This window comes from Lactuca serriola, chromosome 7, assembly GCF_051521515.1.
Source record: "Lactuca serriola cultivar US96UC23 chromosome 7, Lser_US96UC23_V15, whole genome shotgun sequence".
Classification (NCBI taxonomy): Eukaryota; Viridiplantae; Streptophyta; class Magnoliopsida; order Asterales; family Asteraceae; genus Lactuca; species Lactuca serriola.
Window position 1 is genome coordinate 21,717,304 of NC_136414.1, and position 25,655 is coordinate 21,742,958.

Sequence of the window (25,655 nt, forward strand, 5' to 3'; positions counted from 1 at the left end):
CCTGATTATTGGGTCAACTTTGACTATCATTTTCTCCCCCTCAATGTTGACCTTCATCTTAAGACATTCCACACCAATGAGTGCCCTCATTTCAACAAATTTTATCCTTGGCATTGTTTTTGTCAACACATCCGCCTTTTGTTGATCCCCACTCACATGCTCCACCTGAATTTGCTCTCTTTTAACACACATACGGATAAAATGGTACTTGGTATTTATATGTTTACTCCTTCCATGGTAAACAGGGTTCTTTATAAGGGCAATAGAAGATTGATTATCCACAAGTAGCTTCACTCTTTGTGCTTTTCTTCCAACAAGGTCACCAAGTAAATTTCTCAGCCACAATCCTTGACAGGCAGCTGCAGTTGCAAGCATGTATTCCGCCTCACACAAGCTTAGAGTAACAATTTGTTGCTTTTATGAGGCCCATGTTATTAGATTTCTTGAGAAATAGTATGCCACACCTGTGGTTCCTCTTCCATCCTCTCGATCATCACTGTAGTTGTTGTCACTGTACCATACTAACATACCATCGCCTCCTCTATAATACATTAGACCATACCCAGTTGTTCCTCTTCTCCGTGTACAGTTAGTAACAATGCAGGTCCATCTTCATCTGCAGCCAAGTTTACCTCCTAATCTTGTTGCTTCTTTGCCTTGCATCGAGAAGCATAATGGCCAAGTTCTTGGCATTCAAAGCATCTTATGTGACTTTTGTCACGAGGCTTCCGGCTCGAATTACTTTCTTATTGTCGTGAACTGCCACCAGAACTTCAGCCTCTTCCACAAGTCGACCTCCGACCACGTGAACCGCCTCTTCCACCTCTGTCACTACTTTCACCTCTCCTCCGACCCCCGGTCTTGCTTCGACTTCGATGACTTGAGGAATCTTCTGATTTTGCAAGAAACCAAGCATTATCAACACTTGAGTTTACCTTCAGGAGTCGAAGTCAATCTTCATAAGCCTTTAAGTGCCTAATTGCCTCCTCGAATGGCATGGAATCCATGTCGGAACTTGGTTCAATCGAAGCCACAAGATTTATAAATCTTTCTAGGACAAACAACTTTCTCACCAATTCCTCATCTTCCAATATTGCCCCTATACTCCCAAATTTTGAGATCATGACTGATATCCTCCCTGCATAATTATCTATGGTCTCCGTGTCCTTCATTTGAAGTCCTTCAAATTCACTTTTCAACACCCGTAGTCTTGCTTTCTAGACTCGTTCTGCACCCACATACCGAGACTTTAAGGAGTCCCAAACTTCCTTGGCTGTCTTCTTCTTGGTAGCCTGTGCAAGCATCTCCTCTAAGATCGACTGGAAGATAAAGGCTCGAGCAGGCTTGCTCCTTTTCTCGTCCACAACCACACCGATTGGTGGCTCGATGGCATCCCACAACCCGTGGGCATCCATAATGGCTTCCATCTTGATCGACCATGTATTATAGTTTGATGAGGTTAGCATCGGACATTGGAGAGGGTATGAGTTGTCTTTGGGTGGATTGGATGCTGATGCTATTGTCATGGTGTCGTATCTGATAATCTTGGGCATACACAAATGATCAGAACCTTAAAGCTCCGATACCAATTGTTGGCAATCAAGCAAAGTAAGAAGAAGATATGACAGAGTAGAGATAGCCTAATGCTTGCTTTATTGAATGATTTAAATTGGAAATGGTTACATTCTAAAACAAATAAAATAATGAAACTTAAATAGGCTAAAGTACAACTGAAAGTAGAAAAATATCAACGGTTCCTTTTACTGGGCAAGTGACCCACATGCCCTCTTATTCTTATGACTATTGGGTCAACTTTGACTATCAAACTCCCTATCTCTTTTATTCTTTCTTATCTCGACCTCTAAATCATAAACAAGTTGTTATCTTTCTTTGATTTTCTTTGTCTTGAAGATAATCAGGAAATTTGTCTTGAAGTTAATTAGGAAGAAGCTTGTCTTAGGATTTGGAACGGGGATTAGAATGATGGTTGTTCTTTTGTTCGTCAATGGAAGGGATGGATGGGGAGGAAGATGATGACTGGGTGGACTTTCTTTTGGTCTTGTGTGTATGTGTGAGAGAGTAGGGGGGGGGGGGAGATAGAAAGAGAGAAAGTAGTGTGGATGAGATTCCTTATTTTTTTTAATTATTCTAATATGAGGAAAACATAAAAATAATGTTAAAAGGGTAAAATAGTCTTTGTTTTTAGGAAAAATGACTTGATAGGGTAAGATACTTTTTGAAATGTACACATTTAGTCCTTATTCTTTTTTTCTTGTAAAATAAACCCTAATACTTTATTTTTTTGTAACAATGCAGTCCTTATGACCGGCTATACCCGGTATACTGGTTATATACGAATTTTCTTTCAGGGAAAATGACTTGATAGGGTAAGATACTTTTTCAATTGTACACATTTAGTCCTTATTCTTTTTTTTGTAAAATATACCCTTATACTTTATTAATATGTACACATTAGGTCGTTTTCACCGGATTCTACAGGTTTTGCTGATATGGAAGCATAAGTGGCACTAAATAACAATTAATTAGTTTAGTCACCGGAGGTGGGTGATCCTCCAGCAACAAGAAAAGGGCGGCGACCCTTCTCTTTCTCGTCTCTCTTCCTTCCGGTCGAACAGCAACAGCCAAACACCCTTCACCTGTTGTGTTTCTCCGATCTGTCTCTCTTTGCCTCCATATTTGAGATATGTTGCCAGAAAAAGAAGAAAGAATCGACGAGGGGGCTACCAAAGCAGCTCCTCGCCGCCAACTACCGTCTCTACTTCCTCCTGCCTCCCCTTTCGACCTTGTTTTTTCCATCATTCGTCCTTGCTACCAGTGATGTGTAGGAACACACAAAGGAGTCATTGGAGATCGGGGTTCTCCCTCTTTTTCATGATGAATAAAAGTTGGAAAAATCTTGTTGTGGATATGTGGATGCCACCTGAGTATTTTATTTCAACAAAATAGAAAAGGTAAAATGACTTGATAGGGTAAGATACTTTTTGAAATGTACACATTTAGTCCTTATTTTTTTTTCTTTTGTAAAATAAACCCTTCCACATCAGCAAAACCTGTAGAATCCGGTGAAAATGACCTAATGTGTACATATTAATAAAATATAAGGGTTTATTTTATAAAAAAAGAATAAAGACTAAATATATACATTTTAAAAAATATCTTACCCTATCAATTTTTTTTTTTTATTATTTGAGAGGACCATAACCAGGTAACCATAACCAGTTAACCACACAAAGTGACAAAACATCTGATGTTGGGCCATCCATATCAATTCAAAAGATATTGGATTTTACACACTTTTTTCTAACAATAGGACCAAATTTGTAACACAATTTTGATTTTTGAAACGGAAATGAAACTCAAGGTTAAAACGGAAAAATAAATGGAATAACTTCTGTCTCTTTGTGCTTCTGGCTCTTCAGTCTCCACCGATCACTCCTCTGTAAGCTCTCTCTCTCTCTCTCTCTCTCTCTCTCTCTCTCTCTCTCTCTCTCTGAGACAAAGGTAAATCAAACTTGAGATTATATTGTTTATAAGATCCAAAATCATGTTCAATCAGTTATTATGCTAAAGATTTTGTTGGTTTCCATTTAATCCTGCGAAAATCGCCTTAATTTCTGATGGTAGTCTTCGTTTTAGGTTTAGGGTTCTTAATAATCGGTAAATTGTCAACCTTTTTTGGTATCTTTTATATTTAAGCACAAATTAGGGCTTGCAAGCATATACCTCAAAAGATTAATCTTGCACAAATTAAACTTATACCCACTTTAGAAATCAAATAATTCATCAATAAACTTATACTAATGTTCTGTTTTTGAATTGTTTACTGTAAAGTGTTCAAGTTTATTAACCCTTGTTACCAACATAACGATCAATTTTACATAAAACAAACACACCAAGAAAGTCCTCTAAAGTAACGATCATGTATATGCGATCATTTCCCTTTTCAATCTTAGAATTAACATTATATTTATAAGCAGATTAGCAATCTACGATCTTTCATCATGGCTGAGTCTGCATCAAATGTCCCAAGTGCCGAGTTATTGGAATTTCCAAAAAAAGACAAGCGTCGTTTCCTACACGCGGTCTATCGTGTTGGTGATCTTGAACGCAGCATAAAGTAAGTCACCCAAATTAACCATTACATTATTCTATATTACATAATTCACTTATTTTAACATTTTATAAATATCAGATTCTACACAGAAGCTTTTGGGATGAAATTATTGAGGCAAAGAGACATACCAGAGGAGAAGTACTCAAATGCTTTTCTCGGATTTGGTCCAGAAGAATCAAACTTTGTTGTGGAGCTTACATATAGTATGCTTCTAAAGATCTAAATATTTCAAATTAATTTTTTTTTCTTTTTGGATTTTATAGATAATCATGTTTATTTGTTTTTGGTTTTTGTTAATTCACAGATTACGGAGTGGATAAGTATGACATAGGAACTGGATTTGGGCATTTTGCAATTGCCACCTCAGATGTATGTATTATATTAAGCTTTGTATTGTTATTTTAATGATGACGATCATGAGGGTATTTATGTCTTTTTGCATAGACAAGAGATCAGTCCATTTAAGTCCAAAAGCAGTACAACTGTTTTATCATGTATCCTATCAAGGCTTTTGATGTGGTGTTGATTTGGTTTATTTTTCTGGGCTAAATTTGTTTAATTTTTATTTTTCAGGTTTATAAACTTGCTGAAGATATTAAGGCTAAAGGTGGAACTATTACAAGGGAAGCGGGACCCGTTAAAGGTGGAACAAGTGTAATTGCTTTTGCTAAAGATCCTGATGGCTATCTTTTTGAGCTCATTGAAAGAGGAGGAACTCCAGAACCCCTTTGTCAAGTGATGCTTCGTGTTGGTGATCTTGATCGATCAATTAAGTTCTATGAGAAGGTAAAATTTTAATTTATTTAATAAATCTAATGTTTAAGAACATATGTAGGAAATTATTGATATCTTGTTTCAACTCTGTGTAGGCATTGGGGATGCAATTATGTAGGAAAATTGATAGACCAGAACAAAAGGTATGTTCTTAAGGCTTTGTTGCTTTTTCTTTCTGGATAAATGATGTTTATAAAATTTGTAAAAAAGAAGAAGAATTTATTTTTTGAAACACAGTACACTTTGGCAATGATGGGGTATGCAGAAGAAAAGGAAACAACTGTTTTGGAGCTCACATACAATTATGGTGTAACCGAATATACCAAAGGAAATGCATATGCACAGGTAAATTTGTTCCCTTTGTGAAATGCAAGAATTTTTTATAGAAAAAATTTGATGATTTTGAATGATGATATTAATTATAGGTTGCAATTAGTACAAGTGATGTGTATAAAAGTGGTGAAGTTGTTAATCATGTTATCAAAGAGCTTGGTGGAAAAGTAACAAGGCAGCCTGGACCAATTCCTGGGATCAATACTAAAATCACTGCTTTTCTTGATCCAGATGGTTGGAAAACGGTAAATTTTCTTGACTTTTCAAAATTAGTTTGTTTGACTTTTTTTCTTTTTAAAAAAAGTCTTAAGATTAATTGTATTGTATTGTTTGATTGTAGGTTCTGGTTGACAATGAAGACTTTTTGAAAGAACTTCACAAGAAAGAGTAACTGGTGTAGTTGAGAATGCAATCCTGATGAATAAAGTTATGTGACATTTTTGACACATATCATATTAACTCTATATGTCATGTGGACCTTGTTGTGTGAGTAATTATAATTATAATAATATAATATATAATATAAATGGATACGGTTTTGGGGCTCTTTTGAGGTCAAAATCTTCATTCACAAGACACTTTTCATTTTATCATAACAACAATATGTAACAAAAGCACAAGAATCAGAGTATAAAATGATTGAATCTTGTCACATTATAACCATGTATTCGAATTAAAACCAACATATACTTACATTTACAGACTAGGAATTTACATTTTTTTTCATATCACATCGACAATTATCACATTTCAAAAGATCCAAATGTGTTTTCACCGCTGTAACTCATGTAGAGGAATCCATCTTCATCCTTGTTTTCCTCATAAATTGCAGACATCAAAGCAGCTATCAACAATCAAAAAGGAATGTTAACATAATTCAACTGAATTTCTTCATTAAGACATTCTTTATGAATTAAGTCATTCATTCTTACCAGTTGGTGGTAGCATGTTCTTGACAAAAACAAATATAGCTTTTTCAGAGCTAAGTTTGATCCTCTTTCGAACAACATACACAAATTGACCAATGGTCAAATCAGCTGGCACTAGATATCTGCAATAAAAACATTAACTTATTACCATTTTGTGGCACTAATGTAAAATTTGTAGTGATCTAATCAAATCGATGAAATTAGGTGTTATTTCTTTCATTTAATCCTATATAAACTAAGATAGATACAACAAATGGGAAAGGTTGACATTCACATACTTCTTTTTGTCGATGTCAGGAATGTCCGATTTTTCAGCTTTCTCAACAATCACCTGAAACCAAAATTTTACTTGAGATTAAGAGGCAAATAAAATAACATAAAGTTTGATTGATGATTGATGAAGAAACAAAATGCCTTACTGGAACTCTATCAGGATACTTCTCTCTGATGCGAGAGGATTCAGATTTCCTCTTCTCTACATAAACAAAAAGGAGAAATTCAGGTTTAGCAATCGATCTTATTATCTAATTGCACATCTTGATGCAATAATCGTTTTGAAAACAGACATCGAACACCCAATTAAACAAATATTTTTATCTAATGATCAAGTATCAAGAATCAAACGATTAAAAGGTTAACACCCAATAGGAGAAAGAAACAGGAAAACCACAAAAGAAAAAGAAATTGCTATTAATGGAACAATACCCAATGGGTGTTCGAGCTTGAACGAGCATTTAGCCATATCTGCACTCTGATTGCTTTCTGCAGATTTCAAACAATTGAAAAACATTACAACAAAAACCCCAACAGCTGGATTGAATGCTTAAAACGCGATTAAAGAAGAAAACAGGGTTATCGTAGAAAAAAAATACATGAAACGTGACAGAGTTGCTTCTTTAAACCCAATGAAGAACGCAACGACAAGAAATTAAAATTGATGGGTTTACCTGTCAAAATCAAGAAAAGAACAGAGAGAATGATTGGAGAAGTTGGGTATAATCCAACTTTGTAAGGCTTCTTTAAAGGAGAAATTGAGTACAAGGAAAGGGGCGGGGTTCTTGATTCCAACACGGAAGGAGATGAAGCAAATTTTGGGTTTTCCCAACTCTACACGGAATATATATATAAAATGTAGAGTAAATTACAGTTTTGGTCCCTTTAGTATATGACTTTCTACAAGGTTGGTTCTAGTTTTTGAAATTTGACATCAATGATCCTTATGGTTGGCAGATTCATCAAAAAAGGTCCCTCCCTGTATTACCGTTTGTATAAGTCCGTTGAAGAGACATTAGTTGCCCCTCACACGAGGTAACGAGGGCTTTTTGGTCTTTTTCTTGCCCCTTCTCTCTCTCTCTCTCTTATCCTAACGTGTTGCCAGCCTTTAATAATATATATATATATATATATATATATATATATATATATATATATATATATATATATATATATATATATATATATATATATATATATATATATATATATATACGATGATTTGCATAATCCATCTCTAACCTATTGTTGATACTCTTAACTAAAGAAAATATATCTACGTTGACAATGTAGAAATTGAAGAGTTTCTATACATGAGTTGAATGCGATGATGCAAGAAATAGAGTATGTGAAACACGAGCCTATATATTAGGATTTATGCATGCTTGAAATTCAACTTGATTTTGGTCTGCAACCACTTGGCAACAACCAAGATGTGATTAATCTTTCAAGATTTGTAGAGAAATTTAAGAAGATAAATATCTACACTGAATATTGTAAAACCCACCTACATATCTATTTCATGTCCCATGTAAAAGTTATTATCCAAGGAATTAACGATGATCCATCCTGTGAATAAACTCTAGCAAGTAGCTAGAGAACAAATTGATTTTTTATCTTTTCTGTTTCTTTTTCGTTGCATCAAAATCTGATTTTGCTTGATTGTATTTACTCGACAGAATCAAGTCAAACAAAACATCCAAAGGGTGTATAAGACTTTGGAACAACTAGAAAATTACAAAAATGAAACTATAAATTTCGAACAACAAAAAGCGAGTAATCAAGTCCGACAACGGGTTTTCCAACAAGCCTTACAAGGAGCTCTAGGAACTCTGAAAGTTCTAGTACAAGAAAGTCGAAGTATATACTTTACTCGATACAAGCTCTTTTTTTTTTTGAAGATCCACTATGATAATGAGAAAGATTTCTGTATATATGCCCAAAGCGGTCAACAAACCAAAACATTACAAAGTGTTTAAAGGAAATTACAACCAACAATTCCAATGAAAACCAATTTTACTGTACCTAGTACTAAACCAAAGATATGAATATTCTCTAATAGAATAAAAAATAATATCCTTTCTCATTTTTTCCTCCTCCAAAAACATTATCATTCCGATACCTCCATAAAAACCATAACATCGTACAACACAGCGCATCAATAACACTCCTTTTATTTGCAGAAACACGCAAGTTATCAACTTTTTGAAAAAGTTGATTAATTAATAGAATTAAACCAAACATGAAAAACTTCTAGCCATCTGAACACCACATTCCAAGTTCTCGCCACAACCTCGCGGTGGATGAATAAGTAGTCCAACTGCTCCACTTTGAAGTTACGTATTAGGCATAAAATAGAAGGAATGCCAATACCACAGTATTCAAGATTGAACCTAATCGACAATCTATCCAACAAGATCCTCCACACTAAAATATTAACTTTAGTGGGAATAAAACGATCCCATCTAGCCTTTATGTCAACATTAGCAAAATCTTTTTGTCAATCCACCTTCTAGTGTCAGAAACCGAAAAATTTCCTTCCGTTCTTATAGTCCACAACCAAGTATGCACCGTGTCTAATAAATTTATATCCAGAAACTGAAGCTAAGTTCTAATCGCCACACCACACAACATTCCTGAATTAAATATGGGAGCCATTACCAAGTTTTCTCTTTAAAGGGGTGTTTGGCTAAGCTTTTGAAAGGGCAAAAGTCATTTTAAGAAAAGTTGCAAAAAGTCAGGTTTTTCTAATTTTTCCAAAAAGTTCATTTTTTCTTATATAAAATAGTAGCTTTTACAAGATTACCAAACATCTTTTGCCTTTTTATCTTTTCCTAAAAGTTAAAAGATGTTTTAAAAGATAAAACAAACACCCGTAAAACATCACGAGGAAGGATACCTTTATCTTCATTTAAAGGAAGCCAAGATTTTCATCCAAAGGATTTTACCCTTGGTTTCTCACAATGTCAGACCCAAGACCCCCATTTTCATCATAAATTATTAAAATTCAACAAACGTCACCGCCACTCTTAAAGGAGAGAAAAATTAAAAGCTGTCAAACTACCAATATTAAGCCCTCCTTTAGACATATCCACAAGCACCAATTCCCATTTTACCTATGACATTTTTCAATGGTCATCCTCACTACTTGAAAAAAATTACCCAGAAATTTAGCAACTGTGACCAACATAAAAAAATATCAACATATAATTGCTCCAAAAAAAAAGGAGCTTAATTTTGATTTGAACATTCAATTTGATCCTTCCAAGTCATTGATGTTGATTCACCTCATGAAAAACCAAATGTTATAGTTCCTTACCATAGAACGCAAATAAAAATCAACTCACAAATTGTTGATGATTTTGTTGGTACAAAAACTGGGTCATGATAAATATTTTGACAACCCGATCTCAAATTGGCCGTCTTATTGATTCAATTGTTCAACAGATCTGACTGTTCTAGGATCAATTGACATTATAATTAATTTTAAAATTACAAAAATAGAAAATCAAAATAGAAAATATACTATGAAATACCAAATAGAGCAGACATTTTTCCATGTTTTCATATTATAACTTATTATTACACAAAGAAGTAAGGTTTTAGTGGGCTCTTGTAAGAGTGGGTGGGTTAATGAATGGATTGGGCTCACTGGTCACATAATATATAAAATACACCCAATGATTACGCAATCCACAATTCCACATGGCTAAGTCTATTATGTTAAACCGACACCTTTGCATATTTCTAACTTTTTATTTGTAAATTTGTTAAAACAGAATCATTATTGCTGTTAGGATATAAAAAAGATTAATGTATTAAAAAGAAGCGATTTTAGCAATTTGTAATGGTTAATTTTCGATATTACAGTAGTGTCAAATTACATTCATTTACTACAAGGTAAAAACAAATGTATAGCACATAAATTAAGAGGGAAATGATTTCATTGATCCAAACCATGTAAACGATTACAAGATATATATGCATACATATGAGGCTTTGGCCATGCTATACTAAAACAAATAATCCACAAAACATATCCATTTGATCGGGAGAACGATGGACATTCAAACTGTTTTTGAAGTCAAGAAATAGAATTGTGGGGAGTCCCATCATAAAAATATCAACATACTGAGAACTCGAAGGTACATGAAGATCACGAACAAGGCCCACAACAACTTTGTCCTGGGAAAAGTGAATATAGATCTTTATGTGTTTGGTGCGTTGATGTTCCGTCAGATCAGTAGACATGTAAACAATGATGACATTGTCACAATAAACAATAGTGTCATCGGTCATCAGACACTAAAGTTCCCGAAGGAATCGCACACCACAATACTCGGCTAAGCTAGAACGTGATATGATACCCTGATGTTTTAAGGAACACAAAATGATATTGTCTCTCATATATACATAGTAACCTGATGGTGGATCTCCGAATGGTTGGGTATCTCCACAGTCGGTGTTTGAGTAAGCAATGAGATCAGAGGAGGTAGATGCATGAAGTTGCAGACTTTGGCTAATGGTGCCTTGAATGTACTGAAGGACATGTTTGAGAGCATGAAGATGAGGCTCCCGGGAGTCGTATATAGGCAGAGCTTCTAGACTGCAAAAGCAATGTATGGTGAAATTCGGGTGGTTGGGGAACACGAAATGATATTGTCTCTCATATATACATATACACAGTAACATGATGTAGATCTCCGAGTGGTTGGGCATCCCTCAGTCGGCGTCTGAGTAAGCAATGAGATCAGAGGATGTAGATGTAACGCCGTGATTTTTCACCTTATTTTTTTTTATTTTTTAAAACATAATTTAACAGATTTAACAACGAAACTCTTGGTTTAATATTTACAAAATATCACCAACGTTACTTATTTGAAAACTATCAAATTCAACCAATTAAAATTCAAAGTATGCAAAACTGACACCAAAACACACACCAAAAATTAAGTGTAACAATAAAATGTTTTGTGTGTTTTCCAAGTTGAGATGATTGACAAAATTGATGAAATTTATTACTATTACACGAAATAAATTTATTTGACGCTAAAGACTTTAATAATTGGTTGTTGGGGTTGTCCTAAATTTCGATGCCATATGGAAGGACTCAATGAGACAAGTGCTTGAGGAGTGGAAGGATTAACCAGATAAAGTGGGATGTTACTGTCGCATCAGATTAGGTGGCGCTGTCTCCAGTAATCCTTGATAGTAAACCCAAATTCATCAAATTTAATAGAACATTTTTTTAGTGAACCAACAAACAGAAATATGATTTTTGATATTTTTGGGGGTGATAAGGACATTATCAACGTGTAAAGGACGATATGGATTGTGAATTTGAAAAGAGGCGTGTCTTGCCGTAATTACAGGCATTAAGGACCCATTAACAACTAAAATTGAATGAGAATGTCAAGTTTTTAGGTCAATATTTAATATACCTACATTGGCGTGCACGTGATCAGTCACCTGGGTGTCCATGAACCAATCGTTTGTGTAACGACATGGTGTGAAAAAGTCCGCGTAAGCTAGTGGGCTGATATAGGTCATTCCAAGTTCAATACCCATAACTATTTTGTGGCGTATGTTGGCTTGATTGATTTGTGACTAGTGCATGATGCTTGATCTATTGTTGGGCCGTATACCTTGGCTGATGAGAGGAACCCACTTGCTGTTGTAGTTGTTGAGGAAAGGAGCCCAACAACCCATGTTGAAGCCATGACATCAGCACATGCGGGGGCCGATTTTGGTCGATTTATTGTTGTCGGTCTAGTGAGGGATGAAGACTCAACCGTATGGCTGGCTTGAAGTGGTGGTGGGATTCGGTTGATGTCGACGTCACTGTTGTTGTTAGCGGTGATCTGGGCGGCGATTATTAGGTTGAGCCTTTGGTTACTGTGCAATAGACAGTGACGGTGAGGTCAACCGTATAGATATTGTGAAGTTCAATGTTAATTTGCATGCTTTTGGCATCCTTGTTGTCGCAGAAAAGTGATTTAAGGTTCTTTGAAACTCGATGAACGGTGTGCTTTAACGTAATGTTGAGCAGAGATTGAGAAAAAGAGCCATAGAGCCAAAATTTGACAATTTCGTCGAGTTTCTTTCATTCTGTATCCGTCGGTTTTGGTATAAAATCGTCTATGTGGTCGATCACATCAAACACACTACAATGTGCGGTGAAGAGATTCCCTCCAAGCATCATAGTTGAGTCGATCTAGATCGAGGATTAGAGGCACATAAGTTTTGACACTGATTATATTAAACGCTTTATGAGTGAGAAGGGCATCGGCGACTATTGATAGTGGGTTGGGGAGGCTGTTAGGGTTCAACCGTATGAGAAGAAAGGGTATTGGGAGCATAGTTACTAGGATCGCTTCCTCCCCTACGTTTTTCGTTCTAGATCACACAATCCAGAAACGGGACTAATTGCGATCAAATCGCCTCCTAGATCGCGACCCAATCACAAATCCACCAACCCTAATTGCTAGAATTGTGTTACAGGATGGAACGTGATTTCAATCTACTGAATTCGTCGACCCATCAAATTTCTGGAACGACGATGGCAAAATTGCAGATTAAAAAAAACAAACAAAACATCGGCAGGTGAAACATTGGTTCCAGAATTGGGGAACCCTAAAAAAAAGAATAATGATCGATACGTATGGGGAACCTAAAATCAATTACCTAATTCTATCACCATATTTCATATTCATGATTCTATTTATCACAACCTATTAGTAGTTCATCAGCCGAGAGAAATTGGAGTACGTACTCTTACATACATAATGTCAAGAGAAATCGATTGAACTCCAAAAGGGCTGATAAATTGGTGTTTATACATTCAAATATTCGTCTCCAATCAAGATTCTCTGAAAGTTACACATCCGGGCCACACAAGAAGTGGGATGTAAATCCTGAAAGTACTAACTTGGAAGAGTCAAGTACAAGAATTGAAGAAATGAAATGGGAAAATCTAGAAGATGTTAAGAGAGCAGCTGATGATGGGAATGAAAAAAGGCAAAGGAAAGAGTAAACTTAGGGATCTTTTGGTATTGAAGTTATTTTGTTTTGAACTTCGAAGTTATTTTAGCTTTATTTGGTATTGAAGTTATTTTGTTATTTTTGTATTGAACTTTTGAAGTATGAGTTGAAGTATTGATCTTTTGGTGTTTAGTATACTTTATATATTTATAGTATTATATATTTTAGTAATATATGATACATCGTACTACATTACATGGTACGCTGTTCCACGTACCGAAATAACGTTCAGGAGAAGACCACCCCCTCCCCCCTCGTACCGAATTTTTTAGATTACCGATCCTTGGTCCCGTTTTCATTCCACATACCGAAACAATCCCGTTACCGTGTAACCATGATTGGGAGGGAAGAAAGGAAGGTGAAATTTTTAAAAAGTGAGACTTGGGGGTGTTTGGATATGGAAAAAATAGGCTGCTTATTGCTTATTGCTTAATCTCACCGTAATAAGCAAATTTAAATGTTTGGATATGAGTCTTTAAAAATCAACTTATTGCGGTAGAAATATGCAAAATAAGCCGATTTTAATAAGCAAAGGGGAAAATGCTTATTGCTTATTGGTCATTTTACTCATATAACCTGTTTTGTTTGCCAAACATTTAAAATGCTTATTACTTATTACTTATTCCCACCTCAATAAGCTAATCCAAACGCATTTCAAAAGTGAGAAATGATTTTTTTTTATACTAAGTGAAGAATAAATTACAAGATATATACATACAAATAAGGCTTTGGGTAATGATATACTAAATAGTATTGGGCTAACTAAATATAATAATAACCCACCATAAGATAAACATAATACATTATTATATTATATTTAATAAAAAACTAAGTCATGAATAGTAAAGTTTTATGTTTTCATAATTTGGTCATAAAAGTTTTGTCTTATTTCTCGTTTTAGCCACAAATTTATTTGGTTATTTTATATTTTAGCCGCTACTTTTTTATATTGACAGATTTAGTCCCCAGACTTTCGTACATTACCAATTTCAATCCCTTTACTTTTAAAATGACACTTTCCACCTTTCGTAGAATGACACTTTTAACCCTTTTAATTTATGAAATATCACTTTTACTCCCTCAAATTTGAAAATGACCACCCCTTCAACTTTTGTATATTGTCATGTTTGTATGTTTGGTCCCTAGACTTTCATATATCGACAAGTTTAGTCCCTCTAGAAACCATGTGCACAAAATGATAAAATGATAGATAATATATAGTACTTTCATTTTATGTGACTTGACCATAGTAAGCAAAATCTTGCATCCGGGAGAAAACAATTTCTAGTTAACAATAAACACAATAAGCATGCTTTAAAAGGAAAAATAAGGTTATTGTAGATTGATGTCAAATTTATAGACGAGCATTTATAAAAGCAGTTTTGAAGATTCAAAAGTTCAAATTTAATCAATAACTTAAAATCAGTACTACTACTAAACATAACATATCATATACACGAAACACGGGTTGCATACAATTCCCAATAAATAGAAACTTTTTGCATGCAATACCTATAAATAGAAACAAAAAATTGAAAAGCTTAAACAATAAGAATGGGCTACAAATTAAGTTTAAAAAAATAAAAAACTATTGAAGGCCATTTTCTAATTAATGCATCTGGTTCACTGTGTATTGTGTATATATGTTGTTCGTAAGTGACAAAAAAATCATATGATAATTCGAAATTAAGCTCTTTCTCTAGCATTTTTTTTCATTATATATCCTAGCATTTTTTTAGTTTTTTCGTAGCAAACATAATAATTTATTTGCAATAAAATTATAAATATAGTATTCGCACCAATATTTTATTTAAATTATTTTATTGAAGTGGGGGGAAATTGCATGGGACAAGTTCCAAGAATTTTAAGTGGACAATGATGACATGATGTACAAGCTAAACCATCCAAATAACAAAACAAATATATACCACAAAAGTTTTACCATTTTTTCATAAATCATGTTTAAATTATAATAAAACAAAATGCGATCATAAAGAAATGATATTTATTATAACTAAAACCAAATAACTTCGTTTTGGTTACAAACAAGGGTATGGTGATAGATCAAAGCTCTTGTAAGATCATAGTATAATAATATATTTAAATAAAAAGAAGGATATATAGATGATGAACTAAATCGACATTATACTATGCAAGTGCTAGAACTAAATCCTCAAACTTTCATAACAAAACTATTCGATACTCCCGCTTACATATATGATATATCTAATCATAAAGATCTCATGTTGGAACCGCTAACTATTGCTAACTTCTAGAAAAGTAACCAAGAGAAAATCAAAACAAGATTGAGGATGATGGTGATGGTGATGATGATGATGATGGTTTGATGGATGGGCATGGAAGATTACTCTAAAAAACCAGTTTTCGTCAAAATGGCATTCCTCAATTTGCTGAGGTCTCTTCCTTTGAGAGTCCTCCCAACACCTTCACACATAGAAGAAGAAGTAATGTGACTTCTAGCTAGCTTTCTAGCAATGTATTCATGTGGTGGCACCATTTCACCATCATCATCATCATCATGGGCACCATGATTATGATAATCACCATCTTCATAGCATCCATCACTTGGACCTTTGCTTTTCTCCATGTAAATCTTTGACCAGTCGGGGATACCCATTGGAGCTGAGGATTGTTGCTGATGACGTGGCATCCTACCCTCATTGCACCTAGGTATCATTCTTGCACCATCGTGAGATGTCCATGCACATGATGATGATGATGATGATGATCTTTTTTTGATCTTATGGGGTTTGTTGACTTTTGTGTTTGACTCTTCTCTTCCCTTCATAACACTCCACACATCTTCTTCTTGAAAATCTTGATCCTCCATCGAACTCTTTCCATACCAATCTGCCATTGCCTTCAATCTTTAACAAAATTAAACACAACCAAATGAAATTAGCAACAAGCCCACTTCGAAATTTGTGTGCTTCTCAATAAAATGACCAAAAGATTTGTGCTTTGTGTGTGTTTTCAGTGTGTGTATGATGAAAGAAAAGACGAACAAAAGCAGGAATATACCTTGCTTCCCAGTGTCTTTTTCAATAAGCCCCCAAAGTTGAGAGCTTTTACAAAGTTTTTCTCAAATGGTAAAAGCACTCAACAGAAGAAGCCAATGAACCAAAAGGTTAGTAGAAGCATAGAAAGTGAAACTACCCTATTTTTTTCTGTGGTTTTGCAAAATTCCAAGAGGGCAAAAAAAGCTCTTCTTTCGAGAAACTGAAAAATGGGCTTTTGGGAAAACGAAATCAAAGAAGATGAGACAAAAAAGCACCTTTTAATTCTAACCCGTGTGATCAAGATAAGTTATAGGGTATGACTTCATATTTATACTTATTTTACAACAATTATAAAGATATTAAAATTTCATTTTTAAAGAGAAAAAAATGGTAAAGAATCTCAGTCACTCTTCACAAGAATGAATACATGATAGGAAACTGAAAGGTGTCAACTTTTTCTGAGTTCAAGAAAGTTCAAACACACAATTTATACATACATATGTATGTATAGAGAGAGAAGGAGAGGATAGAGAGGAAAAAGAAGCATCAAGATACCATTTTTTTTGCCTAACTATGGGGAAAAGGTATTGGGCGTAGTTAGAATTTTCCTTGAAATAGTTCTTGAAAAAAGAAGTCTAAAAAGCCCATAGATTTTGCTACCTTTTTCAGAAGAATGGAGAAAGAAGAAAATCACGAATCGTGAGATTTTTTGTTTGTAAACTTGGAAAGGAAAAACCTAAATTGGACATGTGTTTCTTGTTACCTAAATCTTTAGTCTTGATATATTACCGTAATTTAAAATTAAATAAACCATTATAAACAAACTAATTAAAAAAAAAAACTATTTTTTTAAATGGTCATCTAGTCCGGAATACAACATCCCACACTAGTTAAGATTATTTTGGAGTTGATGGTAGTTGGTAGAAGATGCGTTTGAAATCTCACACTCGTACATTCCGGACTAAAAGGTGTATTCTGTCTAGAATGTAGAGACATTCCATAGTAACGTTCCGACGTGTTAATATTAGGGTATTTATATTGCCATTGTTGCTACATAAACCAAATACAACTTTTAGATAATAAAAAATGAGTATGTATAAGTAGTTTTTTAGAGTACATGTTTCGAGTGGAGGACAATGAACGCGAATCCACAGATCTATGCAGTGTATTGTTTCGGACTAAACATGCTTTGGTGTAGATTTAAACAATGATATCGAGTTTTTTTGGTTGATTACGTTGGTTGCTTCGAAGTCTAAGTTACATACTAATCAAATACATCTATCTTTTCAATGTCCTGAATTAAACATAGTTATACAAATTCTTGAGGATAGTGATGCCAAATATTTTACAAAGGGGTGATGTTAGGTATAAATATAAAGTTGTTGATGATGTTGGTCCAACGTTTGATGTTGATGAATATCCAATTGATTAAGAAAAAGTAATGATGATAGTATATTTCACACGATGGTCTAGTAGAACAATTCCAAAGCTTTACTAAATTTGTTGGGGATGTGACTGAATCTAAAGAGGAGGAAATTGAGCTCAACAAGCTCGATAGGAAAAGTGCCCTTATTATTTTTCAAATTATGAAGAAACATAAAGCACTCATTGAGGGATGCCAGAACCCTTACCATTGCACGAATGACCAGATCAAAAATGTAAAGGTTTTATAGCCCCCAATCATTAGTCGTATGTGAAGTTGTCTCAATAGTTTAAATGAAAAGAAGAGCTTAAACTTAATTTAGGATTCAAATGTTTTATTGAAGACTTTCAAATTAGAGTGAGAAAATCTACAACATATAGGTTTGAAGCGGTTTGCCTTGTGAAAAATTGTAAATGGCGATTAAGGGATACAAAAGATAGAGATACTGATTCATTTCAAGTCCATAAACTATCGCAAAGCCATACATGTTTAAACAAATAACTTTGTCCCCATCATCTCCAAGCCAACAAGAAAGCGTTGGGTCACTTTATGAATGACAAATTAGCTAATAGTACGTGGATTATGATTCGGGGAAAGCAAATCCAACGAACTATACTTGGTGTATATATTTTGTATTAGCAAGCATGTAGTGCAAAAATGTATGTTCTAAATATGTTTAGAGGACCCCTACAGAAAGCTTTCAAATACTTCCTTTATATTGTTACAATTTAGAGAGGAGGAATCCAATGATCATTACATATATAAAGAAAGATGACAATTTTTTTTTGAATATATTTTCTCCGCTATCGTTTACGTAGTAATATTTCTTATGTATAATTTTTTTTGTACTTTTTATACATGTATCTTATCTAATTACTAATCTATTATATTATTGTGTAGGTTCGAGCGTTTCAAACTTGTTTGCATCCTATTATTATCATTGATGGAGCCCACCTAGAAGAAAAATGCCTTGGAACTATGTTCCTAGTAGTAGGCATGTACGATAATTACCAAATTCTTCCAATAGCATTTGACATTGAAAAAACAGCAAGAGGGGAATCATGGGCATGACTTTTACCGAGAATGAAAGAATGTATTGGGGATATGACCCATTTGGCTATCATATCTAATAGAGCTAATTCCATTGAATATACCATTCAAGCCATGTGCCCAAACACATATTACAAAATCTGTTGTTGATGTATATGTGAGCAAATATCAACAAATAAGACAACATATATTTTTTTTGGGAGGCATGCAAAGCTTACCGAGAGTCTAATTTAAAAAAAAAGTTTGGCTAGGCTACGTCGTGCTTTATCCAATGATTGACATACATGGATAGAAAAAATTGGTAACCATAAATGGGCAATTTCATGCTTCCCTGGTGTTCGTTATAAGTTCATGGCATCAAACAACATCGAGTCTATCACTACGTTATCAACAAACGCACGAAAACTACCACTAACAACGTTGATTGATTTTTTTTTTCGAGCAATAATATAGCAATGGTGGTGTCAACATCGTAATATAGTAAGTATTTAAATAAATTATATTAATTTGTAAATTATTGTGCATGACAATATGTTTGTATTCTTGTATGGCACAAAGTAAAAAACAAGTTACCGTTTATATTGAGAAAGTTACTCATAGGATAATTAATAAATCATCAAGTTTTCAGGTATACATAAGACTTTTGAAAACTTCGAACTAGCTGTGAACATGTTAGTAATGATTTTCATAGAAACTGTGGCAATCTTTATACGTCAATATTGGCATACTTCTAGCGTAGTTTTCAAGACACAAGATGAAGAAAATGTTCCTAGTCTATGTATGTCAATATTAAGAAGATTAATGTTTAAAGAAACTGAAGTCTCAAGTTAACTAAGGTAATAGTTTCCAAATGGTTTAAAAAAAAACAACTAGTTTATTCTGAAACAAGAACTAGTACATATATTATGCACCAGAGATTTCATAAGCTATGTTTAATAAGAAAACGCAGCAACAACATGCTTCTCTATAGGAAATAGACAATTCGTTGTATGTCAAGAACTAAAACAAATTTTCATGCATTGAAGATTTAAAGTATACGAGTGTAAATGCATTGAAGATTTAAAGCACTTACGTTTGTGTTGGGTCCTAGCCTTAGTATCTCATTTGGGTGATTTACTAAGGACTCAATCTATCAACTAACTTGAATTCGTTTTTCTCCCGTTTTGTAGATGTCAAAGTTCGACAACTATGGTCTTCCCAAATCCCGTGGAACAAGCATTCCACATGAAGATGGTATTCCACGATTCGATCGAGGAACAAGAAATCATGCTTCACTTCCTCCTCCTCCTCCAATTATTCTCCCTAACCCACAAGATTGTAAACTTGAAAAGTTCAAGATCACTCAAGCCTTTTTGGCAAGTAAACATAAAGAAGGAAAGTCCGTGTGTGCACACGTCCTAGGGATGAAGTCACACATTGATAGGTTAAGAATGTTGGGATCCGTTGTTTGTGAGGAAATGGCTGTTGATTGGGTTCTTCAGTCACTTCCCAACTCATATAGTGAGTTCGTAAGAGAGTACTATATGATGAACTACGACGTGACCCTTATAGATCTCACCTATATGCTTATTGCTGCTGAATCAGCAATGATTTGGTGCAATAGGAAAACAAAGTTGATTAGTGAATCTGCCTTCGAGACCTCTATGGATATAGACAATGGCAACAAAAGAAATTTTATGATAGAAAAGTTTGATCACAAGAGAAAGACAATGTCTGAAGTAGTTCCATGTCATGTTCCAAAAGAGTCAATTTGCTTTTATTGCCAAAAGAAAGGGAATTGGAGACAAAGCTGCCCCATTTACCTAAGATATCTAAGAGATGGGAGAGTCGAAACGTATGGCTCTAATTTAGGTAAAATCCATTGACTAACTCTTTTAAGCTTCATTCTAGATTTTGAATACATAATGTGATAATATTACAATTGATGTTTTGTAGGATCAAAGAAAAGAAAGGAAGCTTAAGGGAAGAAGTGAGCAGAATCTAACCGTGAAGGAATGGATTTCAATCACGTTTCTCGAAGATTAGATTCTTGAGCTACTACTTAGAGTTAGAATTAGAATGCTAAGAAAGATGTATTAGCATAAGTTTTTCAATGAGTTGCATTGTAAGGACAAATTTTTCCGCAATAAAATAAATTTTGATTTTAAATTTTATTTATTTATCCTTACAATGGCGTGTATGAAAAATTGATGTTAAAATGTTTATGTTATTAGCAATAATGGATTTGGTTCTTATTATGTTATGGAAAGTCGAGAATTTACCAAATAGGGAGAGTTTCTCATCGCCCAAGTTTCAATTGGACAGAAACTTGGAATCATGCAACGTGGATGCAAGATGAATGAGAAATTTCGTATTTGGAAATTAGACTAATTCATTGACAAAGTGTCAAGTGAAGGACAAGGAGATCGAGTACACAAAGTTGTGTGTTGATCAAAGTCCACCATAAGAGTAACGAGATATTCGTCATGATTTACTAAAGGTTTAGTAAATATGATTATACTTATAAGATTAAGTGTAATTCTGAATTGATTGAAAAAGTTTAAATCAATAGTAGAACGAATAACAAGAATCAAGTAGGCAGAGAGATAAAAGTTTCTCCATTCTAAGAAGAAGGGAGAGTACCTTTTATGCTTTATGATAGGTCTTAATGATTAAGAACCATATCTCAATTGATCCTCTAAGTGAGTCTTGGTACAATTGTATGTCCAAGAAGAGGAATCAAAGATTGAAGAAATGGTCAAATCAAGAAGTCAATCATACTTCGTTCCAAAACAAGTCTTAGAGTTAAGATTGTGACAATGAGTGAAAAGTATTAAGAAGGTTTAAAACATTCATTAAATGTGGTAAGTTGTGATGTCTTAGATAAGACAAAGACCAACTAGGACCAATTTATGAAGAGTTTTGATAAAAGCTACACTAACTCTTGAATATTTGTTTGTCAAGAAATGTTTTGACAATAGAATCTTATATGTCAAAGAGTCAGCGGGAGTCTTAATGGTCTTGAAAGGGTTCAAGAACAAATCAAATAAACCTTATCAATCATCACCAGCACACGAGTTGAGGTTTACAACCTATCGTGTTGACATTATTTTGTTTCTGTGCTATTCCAATTGAGTTAATTATGCATGTGAGTTCTATGAGTTCTCATTTTGAACGCATAAATGGCAAAGCACCTTAATCGATGAAAGGTACATTGATAGGAAAGGGTGAGCTGCTTAACTACTTGGAAGACATGGTGGGCAGCTGTGCTACCAAAAGGCAAGAAATCAAGATTAAGAAAGTTCGGTCCATATGAGTTTGAATTTGTGGTAAACTTTGGTTTTAACAAATTCACATGGATAGGAACACATACACCGCTCAAATCTAAGTGTCATAAGATTTCCTCCTTCATAGTGATTGTAAAATTGCATTCTCAAATTCGATTATGGTTACGGTATCCCTTTCCATAATTTGAATTGTGAGGTTTGGCAATTGTTTACACACACATATGAACTATCTAAGGCAAAGGTGTATAAGTTCAAGAAGCCTTGATAAAAGATTATCAAAGCACTAAGTATTAGAAACATGAACTTAAGAAATTCAATAAGTATTGTCTTTCTGGAAGTTAAGATGTTTATGAATACATGTCGAAGCTAGTGGGAGCATAAGTGTTATGTTTTATAATAATCATCATGATAGTGGGAGCATAAAAGTTATGATTGTATGATTATTAAGGAAAGTATTGCAAGGTTAGCAATATTAATTATAGAAAACAAGAATCATACTTTGCAAATAGGGGTGCAAACGAGCCGAGCCGAGCCCGAGCCTGGCCAGGCTCGGCTCGAGCTCGTTTAAGTTATGTGAGGCTCGAGCTCGAGCTCGGCTCGATTCGAGCTTTCTTTACTGAGCTCGGCTCAAGCTTGTAAAGAATTATACAAGCTCGGTTCGGGCTCGGGCTCGACTCATTTTTTATCTGACGTGCCTAAATAAGCTTAAGCCCGGCTCGAGCTCGTTAAGAAGCTCGTTTACTAATACCTTAAATCCATAATTCTACTAATATGTTTTTATTTTAATATATATAAATAATAATAAATTATATTATATAAAGGCTCGTTTAGGCTCGCGAGCCTAATCGAGCTTAATGACATAGGCTCGAGCTCGAGCTCGTTTAATAAACGAGCTTAATATTAAGCTCGAGCTCGGCTCGGGCTCGTTTAAAATCGATTTTGAGTCAAGCTTTTAACGATCCGATCCCGAGTAGCTCGCGAGTAACTTGGCTCGTTTGCACCCCTATTTGCAAAGTTGTAAGAGTTGAAAGGTTGTTTTGCTATAATTAAGGGAGAGAATATTATGCTTTATTTCAAATCTAAAGGATTAGGTTGTGGAATGTTAATAAACTTAGTCAAAGGTACATAGTGTGTTCTTAAAATTTCGATTATGATTACGACATTCCTCTTCACAATTCGAATTTTGAGAACATAGCAAATAAAACATTATGCGTCGTGTCCCATACGCTTCGGGTATAGGATCGATTGCAAATGCTTTAATGTTTGACCATTCTAAAATTTTCCAAATGTCTAGCGCATTTAGAGGAAAAAAGGACTAGAATCGGTTTTGACTAAAATAATTAAACAACTATCAAAGGACAATCCAAAGTTCGACGAGGATTGGTCGCTTGTGAGTAGTTGGAAGCATGGTATTGGATGGACCATATCGACATTATTATGAATAGAAAAGATTCTATTAAGAATGAGTTGTCATATGGAAATTATGGAAATGTTTCCATACCGGATGGACCATATTGACATCATTACGAATAGATAAGATTCTATTAAGAACGAGTTGTCATATGGAAAATATGGAAGCGTGTCCATATTGGGAATTGAATATTGAAAATCTATGTCTAGATTAGAAACTTTTATGCAAAAGGATGTTCAAAGGAATGTACTTTGAGTGAGAAACATCATATCTAAGGAATTGTCTTGTAACAATCTCCGATAGAGGACTTTGTAATATCATTGGCAATAGTCTTTGTGACTTTGGTGCAGTGACATTACGAAAGGATAGTTGCATAGAATGTTAGAATCTAGCATATTCTATAAGTATCAAGAATTTGATATTCTTTAACTTATGAAAAACGGATTTGGAGTTGTGAAATGAGAAGGATTGGAAATGTGTTCAATGTGATCTATTTCACAAAGTAAGAACCATAGGTAAACATCGTGTGCATGCTAGGAGCATGGGACAAGTGTTGGAATTCAAGTAAGAAGTTGATTACCCGAAACGACAAATAATGAGTAATCGATATGGTGATAAATAAAAGGTATTTTATTTATACTCAAAGGTTTGAGGCCATATGGGATTAGTATTATTCTTGTGTTTCACTTTACATGTTTTGACTTCCAGAATAATTGAGTTTATTAAGAATAATCGAATTTTTCAAAATGGCCACAGTCATTCATATGTTGGAAGTAGATATGAATGAAGACTGTCGTGAATTGGTGTGTGGATTGTCTAAAGAGCATTAGACATAAGCAAATGTTTGCTGCAACGTTCATGAGTGCTTATGAATATGATTTGAGCATTGGATTAAACCCACGCTCACTTGGATCACTCCATGAAATTGTATCACGAGTGATTAGTGAGACAATAACATCTTATATTCTTGAAACCGAGATGTGTGAGTTGTATCTTGCGAATCGGTTGCACATTGATAATATGTAAACGCACCAGTAACTTGGTGTTATAAAACATATTATTGTGTGTAATTTGGTTAGTGAGTGCAAGCAAGAATTGTATCAAAGTTTATCCGTTCCTTTTATCCAAAGTAGGATAAAAGCGATATCTTTGGGCCCCTCGATGATTTAGTGATGACAAACGTAAATGCTCGGCCGGGCTAGGGCTAATTTGATTTGTTCAATTAGTCTGTCGTCATAAATCAAAAATAGAGAAGTAGTACAAAGAGAATGATTTGAAATCATATCTCATATGATATCTAGAATGGAGGAATATATGATCCCTTGTCTAAGGACACGCGTATCTGATAGGATCAGAGTTGACAACGGCTTTGGAAAGCTACGATTGCAGATCAGGATCTGAAGTCATACGCATAATAGTTATTAGACTTATCCAAGTGGGAGACTGTTGGATTAGTGTCTAAGTCCATAACTATTTTGGTATGTACTTGACCCGATGGTGCATGGTCCTTTTGGGTTGCCTTCACCAAAGCAACTTGATAGGATGAATTATGGAGAGATAGGATTAAATATGATTTATTAATATATTATGGGAATAATATATTAAAGGAGAAATCATATTGTTTTATTAATATTAGTCAAGAATTAATTAGTAATTAGTTTTGTGACTAAAAGAGATTAATTAAACTTAAGGGACTGGAATTGTAATTATAAGATAATTGCAATTTGGGTCATGGATTGCCTTTTATTATAAGGTGGGCGAATTCTATGGGGGAAACCCATATGAAGTCGTCCAAGGCCTTGAGGAAAGGGCTCCATGGGTTGCTTAGGGCTTAAGTAACTAAATTAGGGTTTCCTTGTTAGATAACCCTAATTGCCTCACTATATATAGATCCCTTAAGGACCAAAAACGTGGCTAAGCATCTTGCTAGGGTTTTCACACGGTTTTGGCAGCCTCCATCCTCTCTCCTCTTCATCCTCTTGCTTATGGTGTTTGTGAAC

The 25,655-nt window shown here is 34.4% G+C and overlaps 3 protein-coding genes across 4 annotated transcripts; 1 reads left to right on the forward strand and 2 right to left on the reverse strand.

Annotated features, from left to right (window-relative positions):
* The first annotated feature begins 3,320 nt into the window (after positions 1 to 3,320).
* Positions 3,321 to 5,816, forward strand: GLX1 (glyoxalase/bleomycin resistance protein/dioxygenase superfamily protein). The gene is made up of 9 exons (XM_079008305.1): positions 3,321 to 3,460; positions 3,999 to 4,138; positions 4,214 to 4,338; positions 4,440 to 4,504; positions 4,709 to 4,921; positions 5,005 to 5,052; positions 5,147 to 5,254; positions 5,335 to 5,487; positions 5,583 to 5,816. The coding sequence occupies exons 2-9, from the start codon at positions 4,023 to 4,025 to the stop codon at positions 5,631 to 5,633; spliced, it is 879 nt and encodes a 292-aa protein (XP_078864431.1). The 5' UTR covers positions 3,321 to 3,460; positions 3,999 to 4,022; the 3' UTR covers positions 5,634 to 5,816.
* Positions 5,817 to 5,873: 57 nt separating this feature from the next.
* LOC145060974 (autophagy-related protein 8C-like) lies at positions 5,874 to 7,274 on the reverse strand. Of its 2 annotated transcripts, none has more exons than XM_079008306.1 (6): positions 7,119 to 7,274; positions 6,877 to 6,933; positions 6,591 to 6,646; positions 6,450 to 6,502; positions 6,175 to 6,293; positions 5,874 to 6,086 (listed from the first exon to the last, which is right to left on the reverse strand). In XM_079008306.1, the coding sequence occupies exons 2-6, from the start codon at positions 6,911 to 6,913 to the stop codon at positions 5,986 to 5,988; spliced, it is 366 nt and encodes a 121-aa protein (XP_078864432.1). In that variant the 5' UTR covers positions 6,914 to 6,933; positions 7,119 to 7,274; the 3' UTR covers positions 5,874 to 5,985. The 2 variants fall into 2 exon arrangements, with proteins under 2 accessions (XP_078864432.1, XP_078864433.1); XM_079008307.1 differs by having other exon boundaries at positions 7,044 to 7,266.
* An 8,368-nt stretch (positions 7,275 to 15,642) lies between these two features.
* LOC145062352 (senescence regulator (Protein of unknown function, DUF584)) lies at positions 15,643 to 16,846 on the reverse strand. Its single transcript, XM_079009968.1, has 2 exons — positions 16,528 to 16,846; positions 15,643 to 16,373 (listed from the first exon to the last, which is right to left on the reverse strand). The coding sequence occupies exon 2, from the start codon at positions 16,361 to 16,363 to the stop codon at positions 15,851 to 15,853; it is 513 nt and encodes a 170-aa protein (XP_078866094.1). The 5' UTR covers positions 16,364 to 16,373; positions 16,528 to 16,846; the 3' UTR covers positions 15,643 to 15,850.
* Positions 16,847 to 25,655: the final 8,809 nt, after the last annotated feature.

What these genes read in the sequence shown, in the direction of transcription:
- LOC145060974 (XM_079008306.1), bottom strand. Translation starts at nt 6,913, where the DNA reads ATGGCTAAATGCTCGTTCAAGCTCGAACACCCATTGG. An exon ending in AGTATCCTGATAGAGTTCCA is followed by an intron (nt 6,503 to 6,590) that starts GTAAGGCATTTT and finishes TTTTGGTTTCAG; the next exon opens with GTGATTGTTGAGAAAGCTGA. An exon ending in GAACATGCTACCACCAACTG is followed by an intron (nt 6,087 to 6,174) that starts GTAAGAATGAAT and finishes GATTGTTGATAG; the next exon opens with CTGCTTTGATGTCTGCAATT.
- LOC145062352 (XM_079009968.1), bottom strand. Translation starts at nt 16,363, where the DNA reads ATGGCAGATTGGTATGGAAAGAGTTCGATGGAGGATCAAGATTTTCAA.
- GLX1 (XM_079008305.1), top strand. Translation starts at nt 4,023, where the DNA reads ATGGCTGAGTCTGCATCAAATGTCCCAAGTGCCGAGTTATTGGAATTT. An exon ending in TGTTGTGGAGCTTACATATA is followed by an intron (nt 4,339 to 4,439) that starts GTATGCTTCTAA and finishes GTTAATTCACAG; the next exon opens with ATTACGGAGTGGATAAGTAT. An exon ending in CAATTAAGTTCTATGAGAAG is followed by an intron (nt 4,922 to 5,004) that starts GTAAAATTTTAA and finishes AACTCTGTGTAG; the next exon opens with GCATTGGGGATGCAATTATG.